This window comes from Scleropages formosus, chromosome 15, assembly GCF_900964775.1.
Source record: "Scleropages formosus chromosome 15, fSclFor1.1, whole genome shotgun sequence".
NCBI lineage: Eukaryota > Metazoa > Chordata > Actinopteri > Osteoglossiformes > Osteoglossidae > Scleropages > Scleropages formosus.
In genome coordinates, this window is record NC_041820.1 from 4,894,858 (window position 1) to 4,918,706 (window position 23,849).

Sequence of the window (23,849 nt, forward strand, 5' to 3'; positions counted from 1 at the left end):
CTCAGTGAATTTGCATAAAAACCATGAGACGCTGCGTCGAATAAAAAAAAAAAATCAAACATAAAAACTAATTAAAAAAAAAAATTGTGTAGGATGCTTTGGGTAAAAGTGCATCTCCAGCAACCGAGCAAATAAATGAGAAAGAAACTCGTTTGCGCTTTAAGAATCATCCCCTGGTGTTAGATTTCGCCTCGTCCTCGATGCCATTTTTGCGAGCCGGTCAAAAGTGTGACCGGCGAAGACTTCCCCTCCCGCGGTGGGTTTGATTTGGACGAGGCAAGGGAGCAAGCGCCGCGCCCTCGGCTTGGTGCCCCAGGTTGGTGCTCCTCCTTTGCCCTGCACAGATGACGCTTGCGCTCAGGTCATTTTGTTGTTGTCTGTCTGTGCGCTACATGCGTCCTCGGCTCTGGCTTCTCAACACTATTTTACGATGATATTCTTGCCTCCCGTTCCCCGGTGTCACCCACTGCTTGCATGTCCGGCTGGGGTCCACACCTCCCACCAGGAACAGGAGGGGGTCTTACTTTCCCTTCCTCCGCAAGCCTTTTCCTTCTCGCTGATCATAACCTCATGTTAATTTTTTTTTTTAGCAAAACCAGGTGCTCCAAATGCCATAAAAAGCTATTTTTTTGCTCATCCTTTTTGCAAAGTGCATGCCAAAATCACATCATCTTTCTACAAGCTATAATAATTCAGCAATGATATGTACTATTTAAAAAGTACAATACAATACACTGTACATCATAGTAGCCGACAGCATATGATTCATTTATTAGCCCAAGGATTTATTATTGGATTGATAAATATGAATGCATGAAAAGTAAATGAATGTACGCATGTGTCCCATCCGGATCACCTTCTCCCCACGTCTATATTCTGTCTCATCATCTTTCTTTGAGGCTTCGTCGTATTGCAGCTGAACACATGACTAATGAAAAGACCATTTGTGAGGTCTTTGCTCTTAACATCTTTCACGGCTGAACTTTCACTGCAGGTATGTAAGTAACACTGGAAAATGGTGTTTTTTTTTTTACCATGTAGTCCATAACTAACATTAGCATTTAAGGTCGAACTCACCCATCTATGGAAAACCAGACTGGAGCAAAAAAGCACGTCTAATGACCCCGAAACAAGAATATCATTCTAAAATATGTTAATGATCTCCATGTGTGGTCTTTGTGCATGAGACTGTGACATCCGGCTCCCTGCGGACGCTGCGTTTTCGTCGGACTGACATCGCCATTGCTGTTTTTGTTCATCGACTATTTTTTTTTCCGTTTTTGTTGTTGTCGTTAATGGCATTTTCCTCTGTACTTCAACTGTCTCACCATTCGACTTGTGCAAACCGTTCACACCATCATCCCATGCCATCCTTGTGCGTACTGCTGAGAGTGGAAAAGAAACTACACAAGAGTCTCACGTGACATATTGTGTATTCTTTTATGAGGTTTGCAATGGATGTGTGTTTTTGACTGTCATACTAAACTCGTGTGTCGATATATGTATATATACTTTGTATATATGACATATGGCGACAGCCTCTTCCTGCCATCACCGCAGAACAATCTGGCTACACCATGAGTCCATTGTATAATCAATAACCGGGAATGACAATATTGTGTATTTTTGTCTTCTTTTGATCCATCACCATCTCATGAGAGCAATGACTGGGGGCTTGTTGGGCATGCACTGTGTCAACTGCATTCAGCATGTTTGGTATGGTTTATACTCAACGGTTTCGCCTGTGGAGGTTCTATGTGGAGATGACATGTCCGCGCTGTTTTCCCGACCTCCTTTGTGCTTGAGCTGCAGATCCTGGATGCGCGGTTCGGCAGCTCAAACAGATGTCATTTTGCTCCAAAATGGCGTCTTTCGTCTGTTTAATATTTTTTTTGTTTGTTTTTGTTTTTTTTAATTTATTATTTATTTTTTTTACATTGCCTTTGTCGCTGTGGTGTCGGCTCTGCGCTGTCCCTCCAACCATGGACCTATTAAAGTGTCTGTCTTTGGGACAGCAGTGCCATGCTATGCTTTCAGTTTTTTAATAATTTTACCATTTTCCACTTAATTTTATTTCCCATTGTGGGCATTAACATTGGTACTCTCTTGTTCGCAGTTCAACCCCCCACAGATTTGAAATTTAATATTCTAAATGAGAACACAGTAGAGATGTCATGGAGAAAGCCTGCCACACAGATAGAGGGCTACAGAATACAAGTGATGTCAGAGACAGGTGAGTTCTAACCCTAACCCAACCCTAACCCTAAATAAACTGCCCTGAGCCTTCAGGTCTCTGGAAATGAACAATAATTACAAAAAGGCCTATTGCTGATGTACTGAGTCCAAAACATTTTGGCGACACACCATTGCAGTGCTTTCAGTACCAGCTGCCAAACAGAGCATGCAGAATCTTCTGGAATTTGCTCAGGATTTCAGTAGCATCAGGTCACACGTACTTGTTTATTCCATTTATTTCCAAGATGGGCACTTCAGGGGTATCCACCAGAGAGCAAGCTTGAGCTATGCCTTTAAAACGTGTCTCCGAATGGGTCTTACCTAATGTTACTTTGTCTCTGTTGTGCAGACGAACCTGTCAGAGAACTAAACTTACCAGCCTCGGCTTCAAAAACATCCATCACAAATTTGACTCCTGATCTGGATTATGTAGTTACAATAAACTCATATTATGGATCAGAGGAGAGCATTCCCATCTTTGGCCAACTCACAAGTAAGTGCACTCTTGGCAGTTCGAATCATATCTCGTGCTTAACATTAAAAGAGACTCAATGGTTTTTAATAAAGTTTTGCTTTTTCATTGACTGAGTTGAGAAAGAGGATGAATCCTTTGAACCAGGTAATTTATCTCTTGGAATAGCCAATGACATGATTTTCTCTCTTTGCAATCACTTTTTGATGGTGCCCAGACCAGAGTTATAGTCGCCGATTAATGCGGGACACTAGGAAGAGATGATGCAAATTCAGTGACAGTTTGGAAGTCAGTTTGTGAAGAGTAAATTTGCAACCAGTTTTATGTTAGTAGAATAGTTGCATAAGCAGCAGAGTGAATCATGGTACATGTCTTTTTTACCTGACACCAGAACAAAATCATGACACGGGAACATAGGATACTAATGAAATCCAAGACAAGGGTATAAGGTTGTAATATTCAGCAAGAGTGGTTATGTAGCACTGTTCAGGAGCTTCTTAAAGGTCACCAAATATTACAACATCCATGGAATTATGATGAGAGTTGTAATGCAGATGAAATGTTAACTGTTCTAGGGGAAAGAATTTAGATTGCCAAGTCAACAAGATATTTTTGGAGGGAATTTCTGGCGTGAACCGTTCCAGCAGGACATGATAAATGTCTATTACACAGTTCTTGTGGTTTATATTCTTTATCAGGGACATGTAATGAGTGTGTGATGGGGAGCGGGGTGTAGATTTGTTCTCACTTAGACTGGTGTTCTGAATAACTTCACATTTGTTTGCATTTTAGTTCAGTCTGGTCTCAATGCGACACGGAAGCCCCAGGTGACCGATGCCCCTCGTAAGTGAATTTTCCACTCTGCTAACCACCAAGTGTTCAGGTCTGTCATAGCTTTCGTAATGTTTGCCAGTCGTGGAGGCTAATTCCTCCCATCTTCGTAGGAGGAAAGGGTCCATGTGACAAAAATGCAAGTTAGGGACAGTAGTGGAGGGTTTCGTCATGGTTTGCGAAATGCCGGTGATGTGTACACACACTCTTAACACCCAAAGGAATCCACGTCTGCAGCTGCTGCTCTAGTGTTCATGTTCTGGATGTAGCAGATGGGATGAGATCTTTCCCAGAGAGAGGTGCCTCCCTTTGAGTTAGAGCAAAGTGACAAGTGTCAGATTCTCAAAACGCTTCAGTTAGGTCAACACTCCGAATCCTCTCACAGTTTTCATTTCTTTCTATTTAATGCTTAAGGGGGAAAATATAACTATGTTACAATGTGAAAGAAGACTACTTTAGAAAATGTTACACTTTAAGAAGGGGAGTAGATGTTTCAAATGACCATTTTTATTAAAACATTCACAGATGAACTTGCAGTCTTCATCTGAGCAGGTGTAGGGATAGGAATGTATCCCTAATGTAAAACACCAACCCCTGTCCTCTCCCAGAATGCTCTGTCAGCGCCGTTGCAGACTTGGTCTTCCTGGTTGATGGCTCTTGGAGCGTAGGGAGGGAGAACTTCAAGTTCATCCGCAGCTTCATCAATGCCATGGCGGGGGCCTTTGACATTGGCGAAGACAAGACTAGGGTGGGTGTGGTGCAGTACAGCACAGACACCCGCACCGAATTCAACCTGAACCAGTACAACAGACGGGGAGACGTCCTACGAGCCATAAACTCTCTGCCTTACAAGGGAGGAAACACCATGACAGGTTAGCTAATGGCATCAGCAAAATACAGTGGCAATCTTTTATACTCACAGCTCAGTTTTTGTTAATGCATGGTGCTTTAAGGTGGAAGTCGAAGATAAAGTAAATGTTCACAGAAATTGGCTAAAGATTCAATAATTTCAGTAATTTAGTCAACGATAAGATGTACTGGTCAACAAAGTATCTTAACTTATGACCTTGACCTTCAGTCTGAGACATTCTTACTTTGCAGGCTCTTCTTAATTCCTCAGAATCTACTTTGTGGTCTGCAGACTAGTTATTGCCTATTCTTAAAACCTGGTTTAAATGTGATCCCTGTGAAATTCAGCAAGGAATAAACTTGTAATGTTATATAATGTCTTATACCAATTTTATTTTTAGGGTTAGTATCATTACATCTGGTGATATTTTGCCAGATGGCAGATAAATTCCATAAATGATTCATGGAATGTGAAACACAATACTCAATGTTCTGCAGGTGATGCCATTGAATACTTAATCCAAAACACTTTTACGGAGGCGGCCGGAGCCAGGAAGACCTTTCCCAAGGTGGCCATGATCATCACAGATGGGAAGTCTCAAGACCCAGTGGAAGAACCTGCCAGAAAGCTCAGGAACATTGGGGTTGAGGTTTTTGTTCTTGGTATGAGGGCGTACTTGCTGGTGATCTGCATGACTTTCTCTCTTGAAGCCCACTACCATGTCTCAGTCATGTTTTTGTATAACATGGACTGTTTTCGACTTGTGTCCCATGACAGGCATCAAGGGAGCAGATGAAGATGAGCTGAAACAAATAGCATCTACTCCTTACAACAGCCATGTCTATAATGTGCCAAACTTTGACTTGATCAAGGGAGTCCAGGAGCGAATCATTGATGAAGTGTGTTTTGGTGTGGAAGACCAACTTGCTTCGCTTATTAGCGGAGAGGAAGGTAGGAACTTTTTCCGTAATGTGCTTGGCTGGAGATGGGAAGGAACACAGGCTAACCCCTAAGTTGATCCCTTGAGGGCCATCAGTGCAGTAAAGAGGTTTTCATTTTTCATTTCAATCCACAGTGATCGAGCCGGCCTCAAACCTGCAAGTGACAGAGATGTCATCCAAGTCCATGCGAGTGACGTGGGCTGCATCCACTGGGGAAGTCACAGGGTACAAGCTCCAACTTGTACCCATGATGGCTGGGATAAAGAGGCAGGAGCTGTACCTGGGACCTACCCAGACCTCATTGAATGTCAGGGACCTGTCCCCAGACACGGTGTATGAGATCAGTCTGTTTGCCCTGAAGGGTCTGACACCCAGCGAACCCATCATGACCACTGAGAAGACACAACCAGTCAAGGTGTCTCTGGGTGAGCATCTCAAGTGGCTTGCTGGCAGTAGCCTCCATTGAAGACCAAGTGGCTTTCACTTCACATCTCCCCTTTCATTCCTTATGTTTCTACACTGTTTTACACTATCAAGTATATACATCTAGACGAACGGGTAAGGGATCATGGTCCTCAAATGCTGTCTGATGCGGTACTTTTCTTTCCGGCTGAGAACTAATATCCTTCAACTAGGATTTTTTGACTAATTTTATGACATAGTTACAAGTCATACTGAACTAAGCAGTCTAGTTAAGAACTCACCATCCTTTTCTCAACATGTCACACCATACTAAGTTTAAGAGAAAGGATAAAGACCACAATGCACCTGATCTGGATAAATAGAACTTTTTGCACTGATTTAAAGCAGTAAAAGAAACATCAAAGGCTTTATTTTTGCATATGTGCTAACAAACAATATTTCCATAGCTGGCTTTCATCTTTCATATTCTGTCTTCTTCTCCTCACTCAGAATGCTCTCTTGGAGTGGATGTCCAAGCAGATGTTGTCCTCCTGGTTGATGGCTCTTACAGTATAGGATTAGCCAACTTTGCCAAAGTCAGGGCTTTCCTGGAAGTGCTGGTCAACTCGTTTGACATTGGACCCACTAAGGTCCAGATCAGCTTAGTCCAGTATAGCAGGGACCCTCACACGGAGTTTGCCTTGAACACGCACCATGACAAGAACACAGTGATAAAGGCGGTGAGGACCTTCCCCTACCGGGGTGGTTCCACCAACACAGGCAAGGCCATGACTTATGTGAGAGAGAAGATCTTTGTGGCCTCCAGAGGAGCCCGTGCCAATGTGCCACGGGTTATGATCCTCATCACTGATGGAAAGTCGTCGGATGCGTTCAAGATCCCAGCTGAAAACCTGAGGAACTTGGATGTGGAGATCTTCGCTGTGGGTGTCAAGGATGCTGTCCGCTCAGAATTGGAAGCTATCGCCAATTCACCAGCTGATACACATGTCTACACAGTGGAGGATTTTGATGCTTTCCAGAGGATATCTAAGGAGCTTACTCAGTCCATCTGCCTGAGGATTGAGCAGGAGCTCCTCAACATTCAACTGAGAAGTAAGTGTTTTTTTAAAGATGTTCCAGAAGAGATTTGCATCTTATAATTTTTTTTTTCTGGATTAGTGTGTTAACATAGTGGTAAGAACTAACCCAAACCCAAACCCTAACCCTAATCCTGAAACATTGCCAAAACCCATAAATATGGGTAAATAACTGCAGTATCTTAGCATACAAACCTTACATTGTAAGGTGCTTTAGAAAAAAACATCACAAAAGTATAATAGGGTTAAAAATGTGATTATAAACAGGTCTCGCTTCCATTTCATCTGAAGTCAATAGCAATGAAAACTGAACTGAGGCAAAAACAGCAACAGAAACTCCCACTTATGAGTGGTGTAATGAGACAGTTTATTATTTTGAAAGCAAATTAAATTGGTTTAAATTGCAGTATTATGTGTAGTTTGAGTTTAAATTTTTTGCTGTGATGCCTGGAATGTCTTTGGAGTCCTTAATGTTTGTTTAGTCTGAGCCGCTTTCCAATTGTGACATGAATGAAATAAAGGCACTTAAACTTGCAAGAACACAGTTCCAAGAACACTTATAAACCTCTTTGGGCATATTATTGGAAAAACTAAGGCCTGAATGTGAGAAGAAACCATTTCATTTCAGTTTTTTTTAGGTACGGGGTTCAGCTGTACGTTTTTAGACCAGATTATTTCAACAGATTAGCCCTGATTCAAACAAAGTGACATTCTAAACTTCCCTCTTTGTCAAAAACCTTCATTTTCAGTTGTCAAGATCTCAAGAAAGCTCATGCTTGGAACTCCAGAAGGCCACTTACACAATTTATTATTAATTGTTTGAAATGCTATAGCAACAAGAGTCCGCCTGCTTCTTTGACACAGTTAGTCTACTTGTTCTATGCCTGTGAGATTCTGAAAGGCAGGACTCTAATTTTATATTAATTTATTTCACTGATTATGTCAGCCAGTGACATAGCTGTGTGCACTCAAGTGAGAGAGGAGCAGTCATTATGATGACTGGTGTTCTTAAGAATGATACAGGGAAATAAATGCGGCTCACATGCAACTTTTTATTGATCAAAGTGCTGCTGGTTAACCTTCTTAGAAGAGCAAAAAGGGTTTGTCATATATTTTTATGATTTCTAGAAAGTTGTAAATCCCCACTAGCAAGTATTTGATATAATTTAAAGAAAACAATGTCCTTAATAAGGTACACTGAGACACTGCACTGTAGCATGTATGGTTTGGGAGATGCTTTTTAAAAAAAATGTCATCTACGATGGACAAAAAATGAATAGTGGGTCTCAGGAGGCTGAAGTTAACTTCGAACCTTTGAGCAAGACAAGGTTGACCTCTGTGGCAAAGTATAACGTTAAATTCATATGTTTTCTTTCTGAAGTAAATGATAGCATAAAAATTGACACCTCTTCTGAAATCATGGTCATAATTGAGCAAATTACTAATGTGGAATATTGTGTTTTACTCTCCAGGTTTACTCCCACCAGAATCTCTGACGTTCTCAGAGGTGACTTCCAGAAGCTTCCGGACCAGCTGGGTCTCTAAGGGGACAGATGTTCTGTCCTTCCTGGTGCGTTTCAGGCCTGCTGCAGATGTGACCGGCGAGTACATCACCATGTATGTCCCGGGAGACCAACGCACAGTAGTCCTTCCCTTCCTGACCCCATTCACCAAGTATGAGGTCAACGTGATTGCCCAGTATGAGCGAGGAGACAGCTTCCCCCTGACTGGAGAAGAAACGACTCTGCAAGGTGAGGCCTGGTTTGATGTGTTTCCAAGTGACCTATGTGACCCATCACTCTCAAGACACAAGCTGTAAATGATCTTTTCTCCATGTCAGAGCAAGGCCCTGTACGGAACCTCCGGGTGTCGGAGGAGACCACAGACAGCTTCCGGGTGTCCTGGAAGCGGGCTACTGGGGCAGTGTTGAGGTATTGGATTACCTACGTTCCCATTCAGGGGGGCGTGGAGGTTCTGCGGGCGGTCACAGATGGACCTGAAACCACCATCGTACTACAGGAGCTCTTCCCTGTCACCACCTACCGTGTGTCTGTAGCAGCAGAGTACCAGACTGGCATGGGCCCCGAAATGGTGACTCAAGGCACCACCAAAGAAGGTAAATCCAGGGAAGCCATACATAAGAAGTGTAATTCTCTCATTTCTGCTTGCTCTCTTGTTCCATTGTGTGCTTGATAGTGTGGTGCCATCAGGAATCTTTCACTGTTTATGTGTTTTGGCAAAAAAATCACATAAGAATCAAGCTTTCTCCAGTGTTGTGGGAAGGGGTTGTGGCTAGATGCCACTTGAACACGTCAGCTGAACAATAAACCCACGTGTAAAAATGCCTTGTTCAAACAGAATGTGCTTCCAGCGGTTAAACACTACAGTAAGCAGTGTGTTTAACTTTCATTTATGTCACAGCTACTGTGAAACAGTTTCAGTTTGCATACAGCTCCTCGTTTTGTGCCCAAGCAAACACCGAAATGTAATCTAATCTACAGTTTGGGTCCAAACTGCCCGTCAAGTTGGCTGGCTTATAGTTTTATCTAGTTTTGTAGCAAGGCCAGATTTTGCTGTTCATACACCCTGAGCAATTTCCCTCCAAAATGTGCAATTATATCAATTGACACAATGAGCTTTAAACTATTTTAAGAATAAACAACGTGTTTGACGGAGAAGCAAAGAAAGAATCTTTTCTTAGGAAATACCAAGAAATTCTGGAGAAATCTTTTTCAAATGTAATTTTTGAAGTTTTTAGTTGCGATTAATTTCTGTCTTGCAGTCTTATTTCCTTATTTTTCCTGATTTTGTTTTATTTTTCCCCCTTTTTGCAGTTCTAAAAATTCCTTAGGCCCTCTGCCTACAGTGCCTAATGGAAAATTCATCGCTGTTCTGTAGTCTTTCTGCAGTTTCCTTGCTTTCTCTACTTCTTCTCAAGTGTCAGTGGCGTTTTCCTAACTGACACAGGAGTGTGGCTCACAGCTCGTTCGGTGTAATAAGACATAGTGAAAAAGAGTAAATCGGTTGAGAATGACACTGAATCTACTGTCCCGTCTCTCCCCTCAGCTCGGGGGTCTCCACGGGACCTGCGTGTCTTTGACGAGACCGTGTCCAGCATGCGGTTATCGTGGCAGCCAGCCCCAGGTCAGGTGCAGCAATACCGCGTGGCCTACAAGCCATCGGCGGGTGGCGAGCGGAAGGAGATCACCGTGAAGGGAGATACCACCTCCGCCCTGCTCAAGAACTTGCAGCCCGACACTGAGTACGAGCTCTTTGTCAGCGCTCGATACTCTTCTGGCTTCGGAGACCCCTTGATGGGACTGGGAACCACTCTGGAAGGTACCGAAAGTGCACTTCTTGCCTTCCAGATGAAACCAAACTGTTCTCTCACACTACCCTTGCAACCAGCTTGGCATAAGTTTATTTGCACTTATTTATTTGGCTGATGGGGGGTGCGGTGGCGCAGTGGGTTGAACCACAGTCCTGCTCTCCAGTGGGTCTGGGGTTCGAGTCCCGCTTGGGGTGCCTTGCGACGGACTGGCGTTCCGTCCTGGGTGTGTCCCTGCCCCTTCCGGCCTTACGCCCTGTGTTGCTGGGTTAGGCTCCGGTTCCCCACAACCCCATATAGGACAAGCGGTTCTGAAAATGTGTGTGTGTATTTGGCTGATGTTTTTCTTCAAAGTGACATGCAACTCAGATTACACAAAAATGCAATTTACCAAAAGACAGACAGATAAAAATGCTGATGCACCATTCGCAAAGTAAACCCAGTTAGTCCAATACCGCTCCTTTTCAAGAGTACATTACACAAGTTGCTGCATATGGAATTGATAGGGAGCAACTTTTTAATACATGAGGCACTGAAAGTTTATGGAGCACATAGGAGATCAGGAAGGAGGTGGGTCAGGTAGAACTGTGTTTTGAGACTCTTCTTGAATCTTGAGAGGGACTCAGCAGTTGTAAGTGAGAGAGGGACCTCATTCCACTGCACTGGAACCAAAACTGAGAACCTTCAGCATATTTAAAATGGGTAAAAATGGGTGGAAATTAAGGTAGATCTGCGACATTCATAATGGAAGGTTTGACCTTTGAATTCAGGGGTCGTTTTCTAATTTTCTAAAACATCTCCAGAAATGTAACTCAGTAGCATGTAGCATAGCGGCTAGAGCTGGTGCCTTGGAATCTGAAGGTTGCTAGTTTAAATGCTGCAGTACCCTTGAGGAAGATACTTACCCTCAAGTGACATGGTAAATGTTACCCATCCGTACACGGGCAAATCATTGTAAAATTCCCTCTTAGTAAAGCCTAACTTTATAAGTTGCTTTTGAGAAAAGCTTCAGATAGAAAATAAATGAAATGAGTAAAAATGAAGCACAGATAGCTGCAAGCAGAGAACAGAAATGGCGTGTGAGACACGGGGCCAGATGTACCATGTGCTAAGGGGCAGGTCCACTTCTCAAAGCACGAAAATTCTAAATGTGTTTCTTCATACAAAGCACATCCTCAAGCACTTGCTCAAGGGCTATGAAACCTTCTATAATGAGAGGTTCTTGAGAGAACAGTTGAGCGAAGACCAACTTGCAAAGCTCAAGGCTGAAATGAATCGGGTTGAGAAGGCTGGTCCATTTTTCATGATAATTTATGGGTGCATCTGTCTCATAAACAACATGTAAAATCCCTGGAGCGATGCACAGAGGCCTCTGTGGTCGCAGCCGCTCCATGCATTTCCATGCCCGAAACACAGAGAATGGAACCCAAACGTTGCAAAGTAAACTTTTATGGAAACAGGCCAGCGTAAAAGCGGATGCGAGTCTGTAAGCCGTGCACAGACAAGGAAAAAGCTTATCACACTTTCCTAGATCTCCTGGATGTGTGTGATTTCAGACTGGAGTTCATTCTTATCAACACATATTTCAGTTCCACCCATCCCTAATTGCACAGACCTGCCCCAGAATTAAAAATTTACGAGTGAATGATTTGCTAAGTGAGTTGACATTAGCCAGAAAAATGACATATTAGCTTTTCCATTCCCTGACATCACAACAGGACAGGAGGTCACTAGATTATTTTGAATTACCATAATTGTTCTCTGGGAATTTTGAACTTTGACCTCAGTGAAATTTTATGTTGCTTTCCGAACTTATGGAAGAAAAATAACACAATTCTCTCCATGTACATTTTTTGCAGATGGTAGTGTTTTGACACTTTTCACATTCTTAATCCAGAAACAATGTCCAAGTTGTACTGAATCCCACCGGAGCTCAGAAACTCCTGAGTGTTGGTTTTGAAGGCAGTCCTGCACTGTCACTTGTCTGCTGCTGTGAGGTGCAGTGCACATTGCGAAGGGCTTTTATTTCCCCGGGTCTCTTACTCTCAGGGACGCCACACTTATCTCTACCGCAGACCCCAGAGCCCATCTCAAGGGCTGATCCAGTGCACAGAAATAGTTTAGTAGTGACAGGGATATGTGTTTCCTCAGCTGCTGTGTTTGTAATCACCCTGGTCCCATTGGTGGATATAGATCATGGGTGGCAGAAGGTCTCAGCTGGGGTCAAACTGTTTGAGAGGGGAGACCCTGGAGGTTTAAGGACCAGAGCTGCTTTAATCCCCTGAAACCCCGTTTGTAAAACAACCCAGAAGCTGTCTCCCTCCTGTCTGCTCTTTTGTTTGCTAGCTCAGAGGGTAGTGAGCTGTGGTATCTGGTTTAAGCACCACTGGTAAAGCCATTTATGTCTGCTCTCATTGAATGGTGTTCCCCAAAGGAGGTGATGGATGGCTGCAAGTGCAGACTTCCACAGGAGCAGAGCTGGACCTCCTCTTGGGAACGGGGGCCAACCAGGCGGGGTGGCTAGTACTGTCCCTGGGTCACGTCAGGGTAGTAGGAGATCATAAAATGGCTCCTCTGGTGCAGACAAGTCCATTGTAACCGATGCTGCCATGTCTGGGCCCAGAAATGTGGCCTGGCTGCACGGGGGTGGGCTGTACTGAAACAGTCACAAGCCCCAGTCCCTCCTGGGCTCAGGGTATGATGTCAGAATGGAGATGACCAGGGATTTGCCTCTTTTTGTGAAAAACATAAGCCAAACCACAGGAAATCTTGCAAATTCCTTGTGAGTGAAAATCTGAAACAGCAGTGACATGCAGAACCAGTCAGAAGTTTGAGTACACTTGCTGGAGACTAGTTTTCATTTGCATTCAGCATTTAGTTTGATCAGGAAAAGAGGCTCCATGTCTTTCCAGCTCTTCTGAAGCAGTTCCCAGAGCTCTAATACACTTGTGTGTTGCTTTGCTTTTACTTTACTGCCAAGTTCCTCCTTAAAAGTGATCCCCAGGTTGATTTACCTTTTTGATTGGAACTTTAACAATGCACTCCACTTCTGTAATGTGTAAAGGTGCCTGTCCTTTTCTCAGGTCGGCACATGCAGCCCATGATATTTATAGGCTTTATAGGGCTCCAATTTTCTTGTGTTTAATATATCCAGTAGCAACCAATTCAGTCCATGTTCTTGCAAGTAACTTGCTGTGGACCAAGGCTTGTGTTACTGCCATAGCAACAGACAGTTCCAGAGCGTCCTCCCTCACGCCTCCACCCTCTCTTGCCGATCAGAAACACGCTTTGGATCTGAGATTAGCTGATGTCACTTTTGGTGGCAGTCGGTTGATGATTGTGCAATGATGTCCGAAGTTTTCTCCCACACAGTCAGAAACAAGGCCCAATGTGTCCGAGACGGAAATCACTGCAGTCATTCGCCTTTTCCACTCAATACTTCCCATTGACACTTATGTAAAACACCCAAGACCCTGACATTTTCCAGCCTCTGCCTTTCGACAGACAATAGCACATACTTCTCTGGTCACCGGCTCCTTAAGTGGTCCTCAAGGGGAGACCGACAGTTCTCGGCCCATCAGCTTGGCTGAGTCAGCGAGACAAACCCCCCATGCAGAGGATGGCCCTAAGGGTCTCCGTCGCAGAGCTTTCTTGCGCTTGTTCCTGTTTGCTGTGTCAGGGGGAGAAACACATACTAGCTCTTTTGTGCTCACTCCTCCTAGGAGCAAGAAATTCACAATAGATTGGAAAACCCTTTGGCAATCACTCGGTATCTTTCTGGAGTAAGAAGCAAAGACAAAATAGTCGTTTCATCATGTGATTTACTGTCGTCATTAGATGAGTTATTTGTGGAATATGACAGATCATGTATAAATTACAGTAAAATTACAGATGGCAAGTCCTAAACCTTTTTCCTGGTAGTTTTTTAATGGCTCTTGGATGGTAATGAGTTCCAAACGCAACCAGGGTTTGGACCAGCAGGGTCCACACCCTGGTTCCTTTGGGAGGAATGCTGAGGTTGAGTCAGCTGAGGACGGCATACTGGATGTCCTTCCGGGCCAGATCCTCAGCGGTGTTGTCCAGGCTCATCCAGGCGTGATAGAAATTTCACTTCCTTTCGCACCCATTTATGTAGTTTTGCCATTGATATTTCAAACACAGAAGAAGGATATAGAGCCCATCATTAATCGAAGGCGGGAGTTTTTGGGAGCCCTACCTGGAGCACACCACCAAAGAGACTCAAGGAAGCTGGCAGAAGTGGAATGGAAGACACTTTCAAGCAATTTCTGCTGGATGGAGTCAAGAATGGGTTAAAAAAGTGGAGAAAAAGGAACCAACTCAACACCACTCGTAGACAGGGAGCAGAAATAAAGGGTCACCATTACAACATACCCAAGAGCAGCACAAATACTTTCCTTAGTAGAAAACCTTTAAGGCTGTAATGAAAAGAAGCATGAACACATTCTGCTTTATGAGTCAATCAAAGGAGTTTGCGGTTAAATGTTTAACAGGTGGTTATTTTGGATAAAAGCAGGCTCCTGAAATTGAATGGAACAGCAAATAATTCACTTGAAAATAGACAGGATAAACCCTCTTACTGCAGAGAAGTTTGTGGCAATAGGATAGTACCATCACTAATTCCAGCAATCAGCACAGAGCCTGTACACGTGGCATTTCAGAGTGGAACTCTCATCTTGTGCCACACATTCCTGGTTGGAGTCAAGGATCGTTTTTAGTTATTCACTGACAGTATCTCATTCCTTTTTCTAGCGTGACTTACACTAATTTACCCCTTTACATAGATGGGTAATTTTTACTGTATCAATTTTGTGTAAGTCTTTCCACAAGGATATGACAGCAGGAGGGGGGATTCAAACACAGGTCCAAGATCTGCTATACTGCTCTCTTGCTTTTATTGTCTGAATTTAGAAGGTATTTTATTTACTGTCATTGTAGAATCAACAGAAATGAGCATTCATCCTAGATTTTATCTGTGCTTCTCAAGAGCACCATAATTTATAGGCTGGGTTTGCTGGTATGGCCTATGACAATAGTTACTCACATTAGATGCACCCTTAGGTACTGTATAGATCTGTAAAATTATGTATATGTTTAATTAAGAAAAAGAGTTTTTTGGATTCGCTCAAATGTACTGTTTCTTCAAGTTTATACAGAAACTAGATATGTAAGTTGATCTTTTTCTGTGTTTAATCTGCAGCCATTTGACAAGAGGAGATAAATCTGTGCATTGATGTATCCATAGACCATTTTAGTAGATATTTTTATCATTCGCCTAGCCAGTCAGAACTCTGCACATCAGTTCTTATGTTCTCCAGTTAATCAATATAATAATTAGTATACTTTGTATTATTGAATATTGAATTGTACTGTTGAGTAATACCTGTCAAACTCTAATTGAAGTTTTTTAAAAGAAGTAGTGAAGCTGAAGTTGCCTTGTTTTGTATAGAGTCCTTAGTTCTTGGCAGGAGTATGTGAGTCAGATTGGTGTGCATTTTAATGAGAAAACAGGAGTGGATGTTGACCTGCAGAAGTCATCATCATGTGATCTTGCCAGATCACCAGAGAATGCTATTTTCTGCTGACTTGTACTTAAAAAACATAGTGTAGAAATTAAAGTTCCACACTGTTTTTCACTGAAAATGGTTTTCCAGGATGTGACCAGTGAACATCAACCTATAATTATATCTGACCCATTTGTCCAGGGCCACTTACAGTATGAGGTTTGTACATTAAGCTATTTACAGTGATTTACCTATTTATTCAGCTGGTAAATTTTTGTTATACTAATTCAGAGTAAGTACCTTGATCATGGGTACTAGAGTGAGAGCAGTGGTTTGAATTCAGGTTCAACAGTTGTAAGGTGATGTCTACGCACTCTGCCACCTGCTGATTAATATTGACTTTTGCAGTTGGCTTTGAGAAGCTAAAGGAAAGTGATGATCAGCTTTATCAGCTGAACATACTGTCTAGATACATGGTGGCTCACAAGACTGAATATGGAGGACAAGAAGCAAAATAAATAATCATACTGTCTTAAAGACTCACTTTTCCGAAATTCCTCAAGGTGAAGGCATGTGGCAGGAGCAGATGTTAGGACAGGCTCACTGGGGATGAAACTGTTGGAAAGATTCTCCACTCCAGCAGAGGTGATTTGTGGAAACATAAATGCAGAATAAAGAATGTGTGTCATCCTTGGGTTTTTTCTCTGTAAGCTTGCTGTTGAATTGGATTTTGCTGAGGAAGCCTAAACGGTCAAGAGGCATTCCCTCATAGATGTTTGAGTAGAACTCGTCCTGGTGTTCTTCAAATATAATTATTACCTTGTTAATCAGATTTCTGTGTTATTGAGAAAACAGCAGTATGGCAATATTACATTTTTGCTGGTACTCACCATGGTACTGTTTCTTATTTCTTTCACAGAACTGGGCTCTGCCAGAGACCTGCTCACCAAGGATGTGACAGATACCAGTTTTGGTGTGTCCTGGACCGCTGCTCCCGGCAAAGTGCGGTTCTACAGGCTCGTGTGGAGGTCCCTGTTCACCAAGGAGTCTGGAGAAATGAGAGTTCCTGGCGACGTGACAAATACGGTGCTGGAGGGGCTCACCCCAGAGACCCGGTACCAGGTGTCTGTATACGCCTCCTATGCCCGTGGAGAGGGAGAGCCTCTTGATGGAGAAGAAACCACAGATGGTAGGGTACACACACTGTGCACAAATCTCATTTGTGTTCACTTCCTCTTGCTCTACCCAATAGAAGACCTCTGTGTCCCAACATGTACTTGGTACTGTGGACCAACAGAAGGCTAGATGTGATGTATACTACAGTATAGATATGTATACATGAGTATAGCAATGTATAATATCTATAATGCTGTATTTTCAACTGAAAGACTAAAACTATATTTTGTGGGGGTCAGTGAAGTGCAGTTAAACCCAGGGTGAAAGACAGCACACAAAAAAGTTCAGGGTACAATAGAGATTACAATACAGAGTAACAGCAGTTGTAGCTAACTATTAGGATAAGCCATTTGGCAGATGAGGAGGGAAAAACAAAAAAAACTCCTACTGCAAGGGGGGGGGATAAGCTGAGGATCCAAGTACCAGAGGCTGCCTTCCCCTCTTGGTCATTCTTCTGTGTCAGAAAAGGTGGCACTCTTAGTGAATGGGGTAGGATGTTCAAGACACCATTTCCTCCTATGAAGTCATGGGAGCTGGTGGGCAGTGGGCATTCTTCTAGTGGGCACTCTTACTCTGGTGTCTGTCCTGGTTCCCACCTCGACGACTTCATTTCAGTGCTCTAGATATTGCATTTGTATGCATGTTATCCGTGGAGATACTCGACATCTTCTTGGACCAACCGATGTGGCCATTCCCCGTATGTCATGGGCACTGCATCGAACATCGATGGAAACTCAGAGTGAAACATAGAATGTGCTAACGGATTATTATGCTTTTTAAGTCACTGGTTTATTTTTTCTGGCAAATAAGTTGGCTGCAGTTCAAAGCGAACAGAAGCCTTTTCCCCTATATCAAGCAGAAAGACTAGAAATCTGGTAGAACACTCCATCCATTTATGTCAATGAGACCATTGAAAAGTTGGATGTGGTGCTTTTTTCCCCTTCATAAAACCCCTCCCTTTGATTTTTTTGGGGTGTGTTAATATTTCCTTGATTTCTTTTCGACTTGGGTTTTTCCACACGTGTTGTGTTAGTCATACCAAACGGATTGTGGTCACAGTTATGCTTCAGCAAGTCTGCATTTGCCTGCAAGCCAAAACACTTTGAATGAACCTGATCACACCTGATCAAATAAACCATATTGAGTCATATGGACTGTCGATATAAATTAAGGAATGGTGTCTTGCCACATTTTCATGCTAGCATTAATGTTTTTTGTATTTAGCTGATCCCTTGCAGCAAGACCTCAATGAGGAGCATAAGAAGGTCTGTTTTACATACAGTTGCCACATCACCTCAAACTTTCTTCCACTTCTTTTTTCTTCTTTCAGTTTCTGACAGTGCGAAAATCTTGACTGTGTCTGAGGAAACAGAGAAAAGCATGAAGGTGACGTGGCAGCCAGCGCCGGGCAATGTGGTCAACTACCGGTTGACATACCGCCCCGTGGCTGGTGGGCGCCAGTTGGCTGCCAAGGTGCCCGGCACCAATACCTCCACTGTTCTGAGGCGCCTGCAGCCTATGACCACTTATGACATTACTGTGCACCCCGTCTACAAGGAAGGAGAAGGAAAAGCAAGGCAAGGAGTGGGAACGACACGTACGTTGGTCTATAATTCACCACACATGATGGGGCTGTGCTGATGCTCTATGAGGGATCTGGATTTTGTTCTCCTTCTTAAGCAGCTGATGCATCACTAATATGTACAAATATGCTTTACTGGCTTGAAATGAAAGATATGGGTTAGTTATGTTTTTTCTATTAGTGTTTTGGACCTGGGTGGAGCAATCTGTGAAAAGTGCAGTGGCTTTCTGGCTTGATGATAAAGATATACATTTTTCAATGAATACAATGTGTGAAGCATGCAGAACATCCTACTTAGCAGCTGCTGCAATATGTGAATTTTACTCTTTTAACAATTACTTTATAACAAAATATTCATACTACACTGGCTCTTTGAGTTATGAACAATCAAATGATGGGCTTTTGGATGTATGAACATCATCTAATTACCTTTTAATTTCACTTTTTTGAAAAGCGCTGTTACTGAGCAATCACAAGCTGTATTTACAAACCCATCTCATAGATGTCAGTAAAGAGCACCCAAAAAGTATAAAAGCATGTGACCTCCTTAACTTGACACCTACACAGTGTCTATAGCTTGTGTGATTTCTGGTCCAGCTGTTCAAGTTCAAGTTCAAGTTGTTTCTGTTGTCATTCCTCTATATAGCTTGTATACAGTGGAACGAAATATTGTTTCTCTGGAGACCATGGTGCAACACAGAACAGGGGTACAGGACAATAAACACACAAGACAAAACAAAAAGGGGGCTGTACTGAAGGCAGTTTGTAGTGTTGTGTTTATAAGTTGAGGAGCCAGTATATTTACTAACCCTAAAACTAATTAGACTTGTGCCTATTTTAGAGCAGTTTCCACATTTTTTTCTATCTATATATTCCAGCTTTAATGAACTCTTTTCATGTCCCCCACGTCTCTCCCTTAGTTTCTCCATATAAACCTCCCAGAAACCTTCAGACATCTGAGCCCACCAGGACCAGTTTTCGGGTGACCTGGGATCCCGCACCGGGTGAAGTGCGTGGTTACAAAGTCACATTCCATCCCACGGGTGATGAGTTAGACTTGGGCGAGATGCGGGTTGGCCCCTATGACAACACTGTGGTTCTAGAAGAGCTCAGGTATGGTGGGAACTCTGTGATGCCAGATCATGAGAGCATTGAATATGAGGGGGCTTGTCAACCAGTGCTAACTGCTGTTGACTTCACAGGGCTGGGACTAAGTACTCGGTGAACGTATTTGGCATGTTTGATGGAGGAGAGAGTCAACCGTTGGCTGGAGAAGAGAAGACCACACTTTCAGATGCTCCAGATCCCTATGAGCCATATAAACCATCAGGTGGGGTCCCCTGACTGTCGTTTCTCTTCGTTGACCACTTTTCCCTGCTTCCAAAAATTTTAATGGTCATGATGCAAAACAAGGTTTCCACGAACTAATGCTGAACAATGCCTTCTGTGAGCACATACAGCCGGGCAGACACCCTTCACGGTTAACCCTTAGGGTCGGTGCAGCTCTAAATCAGTTCAGATATGTTTTAGTGGCTCCACTGGGGACAGCGCTTAGTAGAAATAAAACTCCCATACTGGAAGAAGGAGATCATAACCACCCAGACCTCATGGTGAGGCTTGTAGTAACCCGACTATATAATTTTAGTAATCAGTAAATCTAATTTCTAGGTTTTTCAGTCTTCACATTACAGATATTTCTAGGTTTTTCATTCTGCATATAAAAAACATATTTGCAAACATTAGCCTTTATAATATATATACAATTTATTGTATATATTATTTTTATCTTTCTTATATTTTTTCTTTTTTTATATGTGTATCTTATTTATATAGTTTTATTTATTTTTTCTACTGAGATTTCGGGAAAAATTTCATTTCAGCCACAGAAAGATGAGTTATGTTCCATTCTTTCTTTAGGACTTCAAAGTCATGCACTTGCAGTTGTAATGATTATACCATCTGTTGACTCTGTTTTCAATGTCTAAGTTTCTTGACACATCAGGACTTTTTTGCAAGAAAGCAGAATGGAAAAAATGTCTGCTTTCCATTATGGATGTTTACAACCTTGCAGGTCTGAAGTGCTCAGCAGCTGTCAGTTAGCAAGAAAACGGTAATGCTTTATATTTTTTGCATACGACTTGAGAAAGTGCTGGTGACAACGAACCAAAATTCTTTCCTTAATAAGGAGCAGATAGAGGGACACGTCCCACTTAATTGGCTTGGGACCCAGTAGACCCTAGCACACACAGCACACACAGGCTCTCCTTTCCCTTTTTAAAATAGCCAAAGAGTGACTGCCCTGCCATTCTTTGGTCTTAGGAATTTCAGTATTCCACTACACTATGCTGAACCAAAACTCCTAGCATTCTTTAGTGAGAGCAGTGCAGAGGCGAAAAAACATCTAAAAGTGAAAAGAATCTCTTCCAATCAGCCTGCTTACTTATTTTTTCATGAAGCTGATGCCTTTCTTCAGGATACCTTGAAATGTTAGGTTTGTGCACTAAAGCACTCACAGTGATGTTCCCATTATACTGCTGTGTAATTTTACTGTATTGATTCAGGGTAAGAACCTTTCTCAAGAACACAATAGTGACAGCAGGGATTTGAACCCTAAATCTACAGGTTAACCAGTAACACTTTTAACCCCTATACTACCTCCCTTTTTGAAAAAAAAATGTCTATGTCATGGATTATGACATAAGCCCAACATGCAATGGAGCCGATGTATTAGTCCTTTATAATTTTCTTTCTACTACTGTGCAACATGGAAGCTATTAGTAAGGCTAAGTGGGGGAAAGTTGATAAATCGAGTGTCATGTGACCTGTTTTCAATTGCAGACAGCCCTGTATTGCGCAACGCGCATCTGTGCTCTCACGCCGCAGAAGAGAAACCCTTTTCATCCTGCAGGTGTCTGGAGTAGGGGTCGCCATGACGATGAGGAGTGCGCAGTAACTCTCTGCAATGAGCCACTCATATATCTTGTGTCAAGAGGTTATCTTTGGTGGTTCAGTGGAAAAAAAGGAATGGAATGGCTTCTGGTCCCCTCAAGCAAGGGAGCCTATGACATACATGAGTGCATCAAGCCGAAGAAAGAAGATCCCGTGAACTAGGAAAACACTGTCAGCTGCAAATGTTTACAAGAATGTGCTGAAAAATAAATATTGTAATTGTATGTTGTTGCTATGAATGGAATGTCCAAATGTGTTCGTGGAAAAAAGAATTCTCTGCTTGCAACTCCAGGCGAATCTTGCTCTTTCTGTTGACTTCCTTCATTTCTCTTCTGTGCTTCTGTGGCTGGTCCTTCTGAAACCTTTACAGGATCAGCAGTATGTTGTTTTGTGACCTTGCATCCTTATTCCACGCAACGCCCTGCCTCTTGCTCATTCTCTTATTCTCTGGTATCACAGAGGTGGCCTGCAGGACCACGGCCCAGGCCGATATCGTCCTCCTGGTGGATGGCTCATGGAGCATCGGGCGACTGAACTTCAAAACCATTAGAGCATTCATATCTCGCATGGTGGGCGTCTTTGACATTGGCCCGGACAGAGTGCAGATTGGCAAGTGTTCCCATGACATCGTTGAAGAAACTAGAGATGTTTCTTTACCTTGCCTCTGATACTGACAGCTGGTCCCGATTTGACTTTGCAGGTCTGACTCAGTACAGCGGTGACCCGAAGACTGAATGGCACTTGAATGCTCACAGAACCCGCGAGTCACTGCTGCAGGCTGTGGCCAACTTACCCTACAAAGGGGGCAACACCTTGACTGGTGAACATTTCATTTGACCTTAGAAAGTTCATCAATTAGCTTTAACCTAAAGGTCACTAATTGACCTGAAGCTCTGTTTTCATCTTGTAAGCCATGTGTTCCAGTGGTATGTGATCATACTTATAAACTTTGACTTTATTTTATTTGCTGTGCACCACAGGACTGGCTTTAAATTACATCCTTAGAAACAACTTCAAACCCAGCGTGGGAATGCGGCCTAATTCTCGCAAGATAGGAGTGCTCATCACTGATGGCAAATCACAGGACGACATTGTTGAAAGCTCCCGAAAATTGCGCGATCAGGATATCGAGCTCTATGCCATCGGTGAGTTTATCTTCAGTAATTTTCAAGTTCAATGTCTTGCTTGCTTCCTGTTAATACTGGTGAAGTAAAATGTGGTTTTAAATAACCTTAAAATGGCACAAGATTGAACCAGGTCAGTGAAAGACTTGGGTTGTCCTAGGTATCAAGAATGCTGATGAGAATGAACTGAGGACGATTGCCTCGGATCCGGATGAAGTCCACATGTACAATGTGGCCGATTTCTCCTTCCTGCTTGACATCGTGGATGACCTCACGGTAAACCTGTGTAACAGTGTCAAAGGGCCAGGTAAGCCGACCTTCTCCTCCATCTACCAAGCATACTTTGCTCATGATAGTAAACACAAACTAGAAAGACACAGTGACAGGATTTAGTTTTTACATTGGTCAATACCTGATCCTATCTGTCATAAGCCATGCTCAAGATGAGACTTTGCCAAAAATGGAGGGAACATAGTGATAGACAAAGGTCAGTTCAACTCCGCAATGAAACCTTTTAAAATATCCTGTTTGGGCAGCACTGACCCCATGTGACCTATCATACACAACGTAATTTATTATGACAGATGTACAAATTGACCAAGAGTTTTATGAGTTGGCATCCAGAATTATGCAACAAAAGCAGTTGAACCCAGCCAGTGATTTTATCTTCAGAATTTCCTATTCACTTTTCTTTAGTATCAAGTTTTGCTAGATTAGGAAAAAGTGAAGAAAAACCATTCCTGGGATAGGAATTTATCAACCCTATCACTAAATCTATTTTAGAGAACAGTTGTATTTAAATGTACCTGAAAAATAAATACTTGAAATCAAGACTCCTAATGATCAGAGTGACGCTTTTGGGAGATATCGGTGTTTAAGTCCAGCTTCAACAAGTCTTTGTTTTTTAAAACATGTTCTTGTTCTTATTCATGTTCCTGTACTATGGAACCTCATGCTGGGCTAACTTTCGGCATGCTTCCTTGCAAGGCGGTGGACCAGAGATGCCCACGGACCTGGTGACCTCTGAACCAACCCACACCTCTTTCCGTGCCACTTGGACAGCACCCAGTGGCCCGGTGGACAGGTATCGTGTGGAGTATGTGCCCCTCGCTGGAGGCCGAAGTCGAGAGGTGAGTGCAAACTCCCAGATTACCCACAGAGTATGAAATGTTGAACGGGCTCTACAGTGGGTATATTGTGGAGAGGAGAGTCCTAGATACCCTTTTGTTGTAAGCAGCAAGATGTGTGGACTCATTCATAGTCACAATGGATGCACTACTCACCAGCCTATGGACACAAGTAGAGGACAGGACATTCTGGATGCGCTCTCTCTGTGGTTA

The 23,849-nt window shown here is 42.8% G+C and overlaps 1 protein-coding gene across 3 annotated transcripts in view; it reads left to right on the forward strand.

The window, feature by feature from the left end:
• col12a1a (collagen, type XII, alpha 1a) overlaps positions 1 to 23,849 on the forward strand; it is a 62,748-nt gene that overhangs the window by 3,140 nt on the left and 35,759 nt on the right. For 2 of the 3 annotated variants that reach the window (XM_018732163.2, XM_029258332.1), the window contains exons 3-22: positions 2,117 to 2,233; positions 2,585 to 2,728; positions 3,500 to 3,550; positions 4,147 to 4,410; positions 4,886 to 5,050; positions 5,166 to 5,339; positions 5,464 to 5,754; positions 6,242 to 6,844; positions 8,301 to 8,579; positions 8,669 to 8,944; positions 9,895 to 10,167; positions 16,598 to 16,867; positions 18,185 to 18,451; positions 19,357 to 19,549; positions 19,639 to 19,766; positions 21,845 to 21,994; positions 22,086 to 22,205; positions 22,366 to 22,530; positions 22,670 to 22,816; positions 23,497 to 23,639. In XM_018732163.2, coding sequence (XP_018587679.1) covers positions 2,117 to 2,233; positions 2,585 to 2,728; positions 3,500 to 3,550; positions 4,147 to 4,410; positions 4,886 to 5,050; positions 5,166 to 5,339; positions 5,464 to 5,754; positions 6,242 to 6,844; positions 8,301 to 8,579; positions 8,669 to 8,944; positions 9,895 to 10,167; positions 16,598 to 16,867; positions 18,185 to 18,451; positions 19,357 to 19,549; positions 19,639 to 19,766; positions 21,845 to 21,994; positions 22,086 to 22,205; positions 22,366 to 22,530; positions 22,670 to 22,816; positions 23,497 to 23,639 — 4,220 coding nt within the window. The remainder of the gene's footprint in view (positions 1 to 2,116; positions 2,234 to 2,584; positions 2,729 to 3,499; positions 3,551 to 4,146; positions 4,411 to 4,885; positions 5,051 to 5,165; positions 5,340 to 5,463; positions 5,755 to 6,241; positions 6,845 to 8,300; positions 8,580 to 8,668; positions 8,945 to 9,894; positions 10,168 to 16,597; positions 16,868 to 18,184; positions 18,452 to 19,356; positions 19,550 to 19,638; positions 19,767 to 21,844; positions 21,995 to 22,085; positions 22,206 to 22,365; positions 22,531 to 22,669; positions 22,817 to 23,496; positions 23,640 to 23,849) is intronic. The other variant, XM_018732158.2, reaches the window with a different exon arrangement.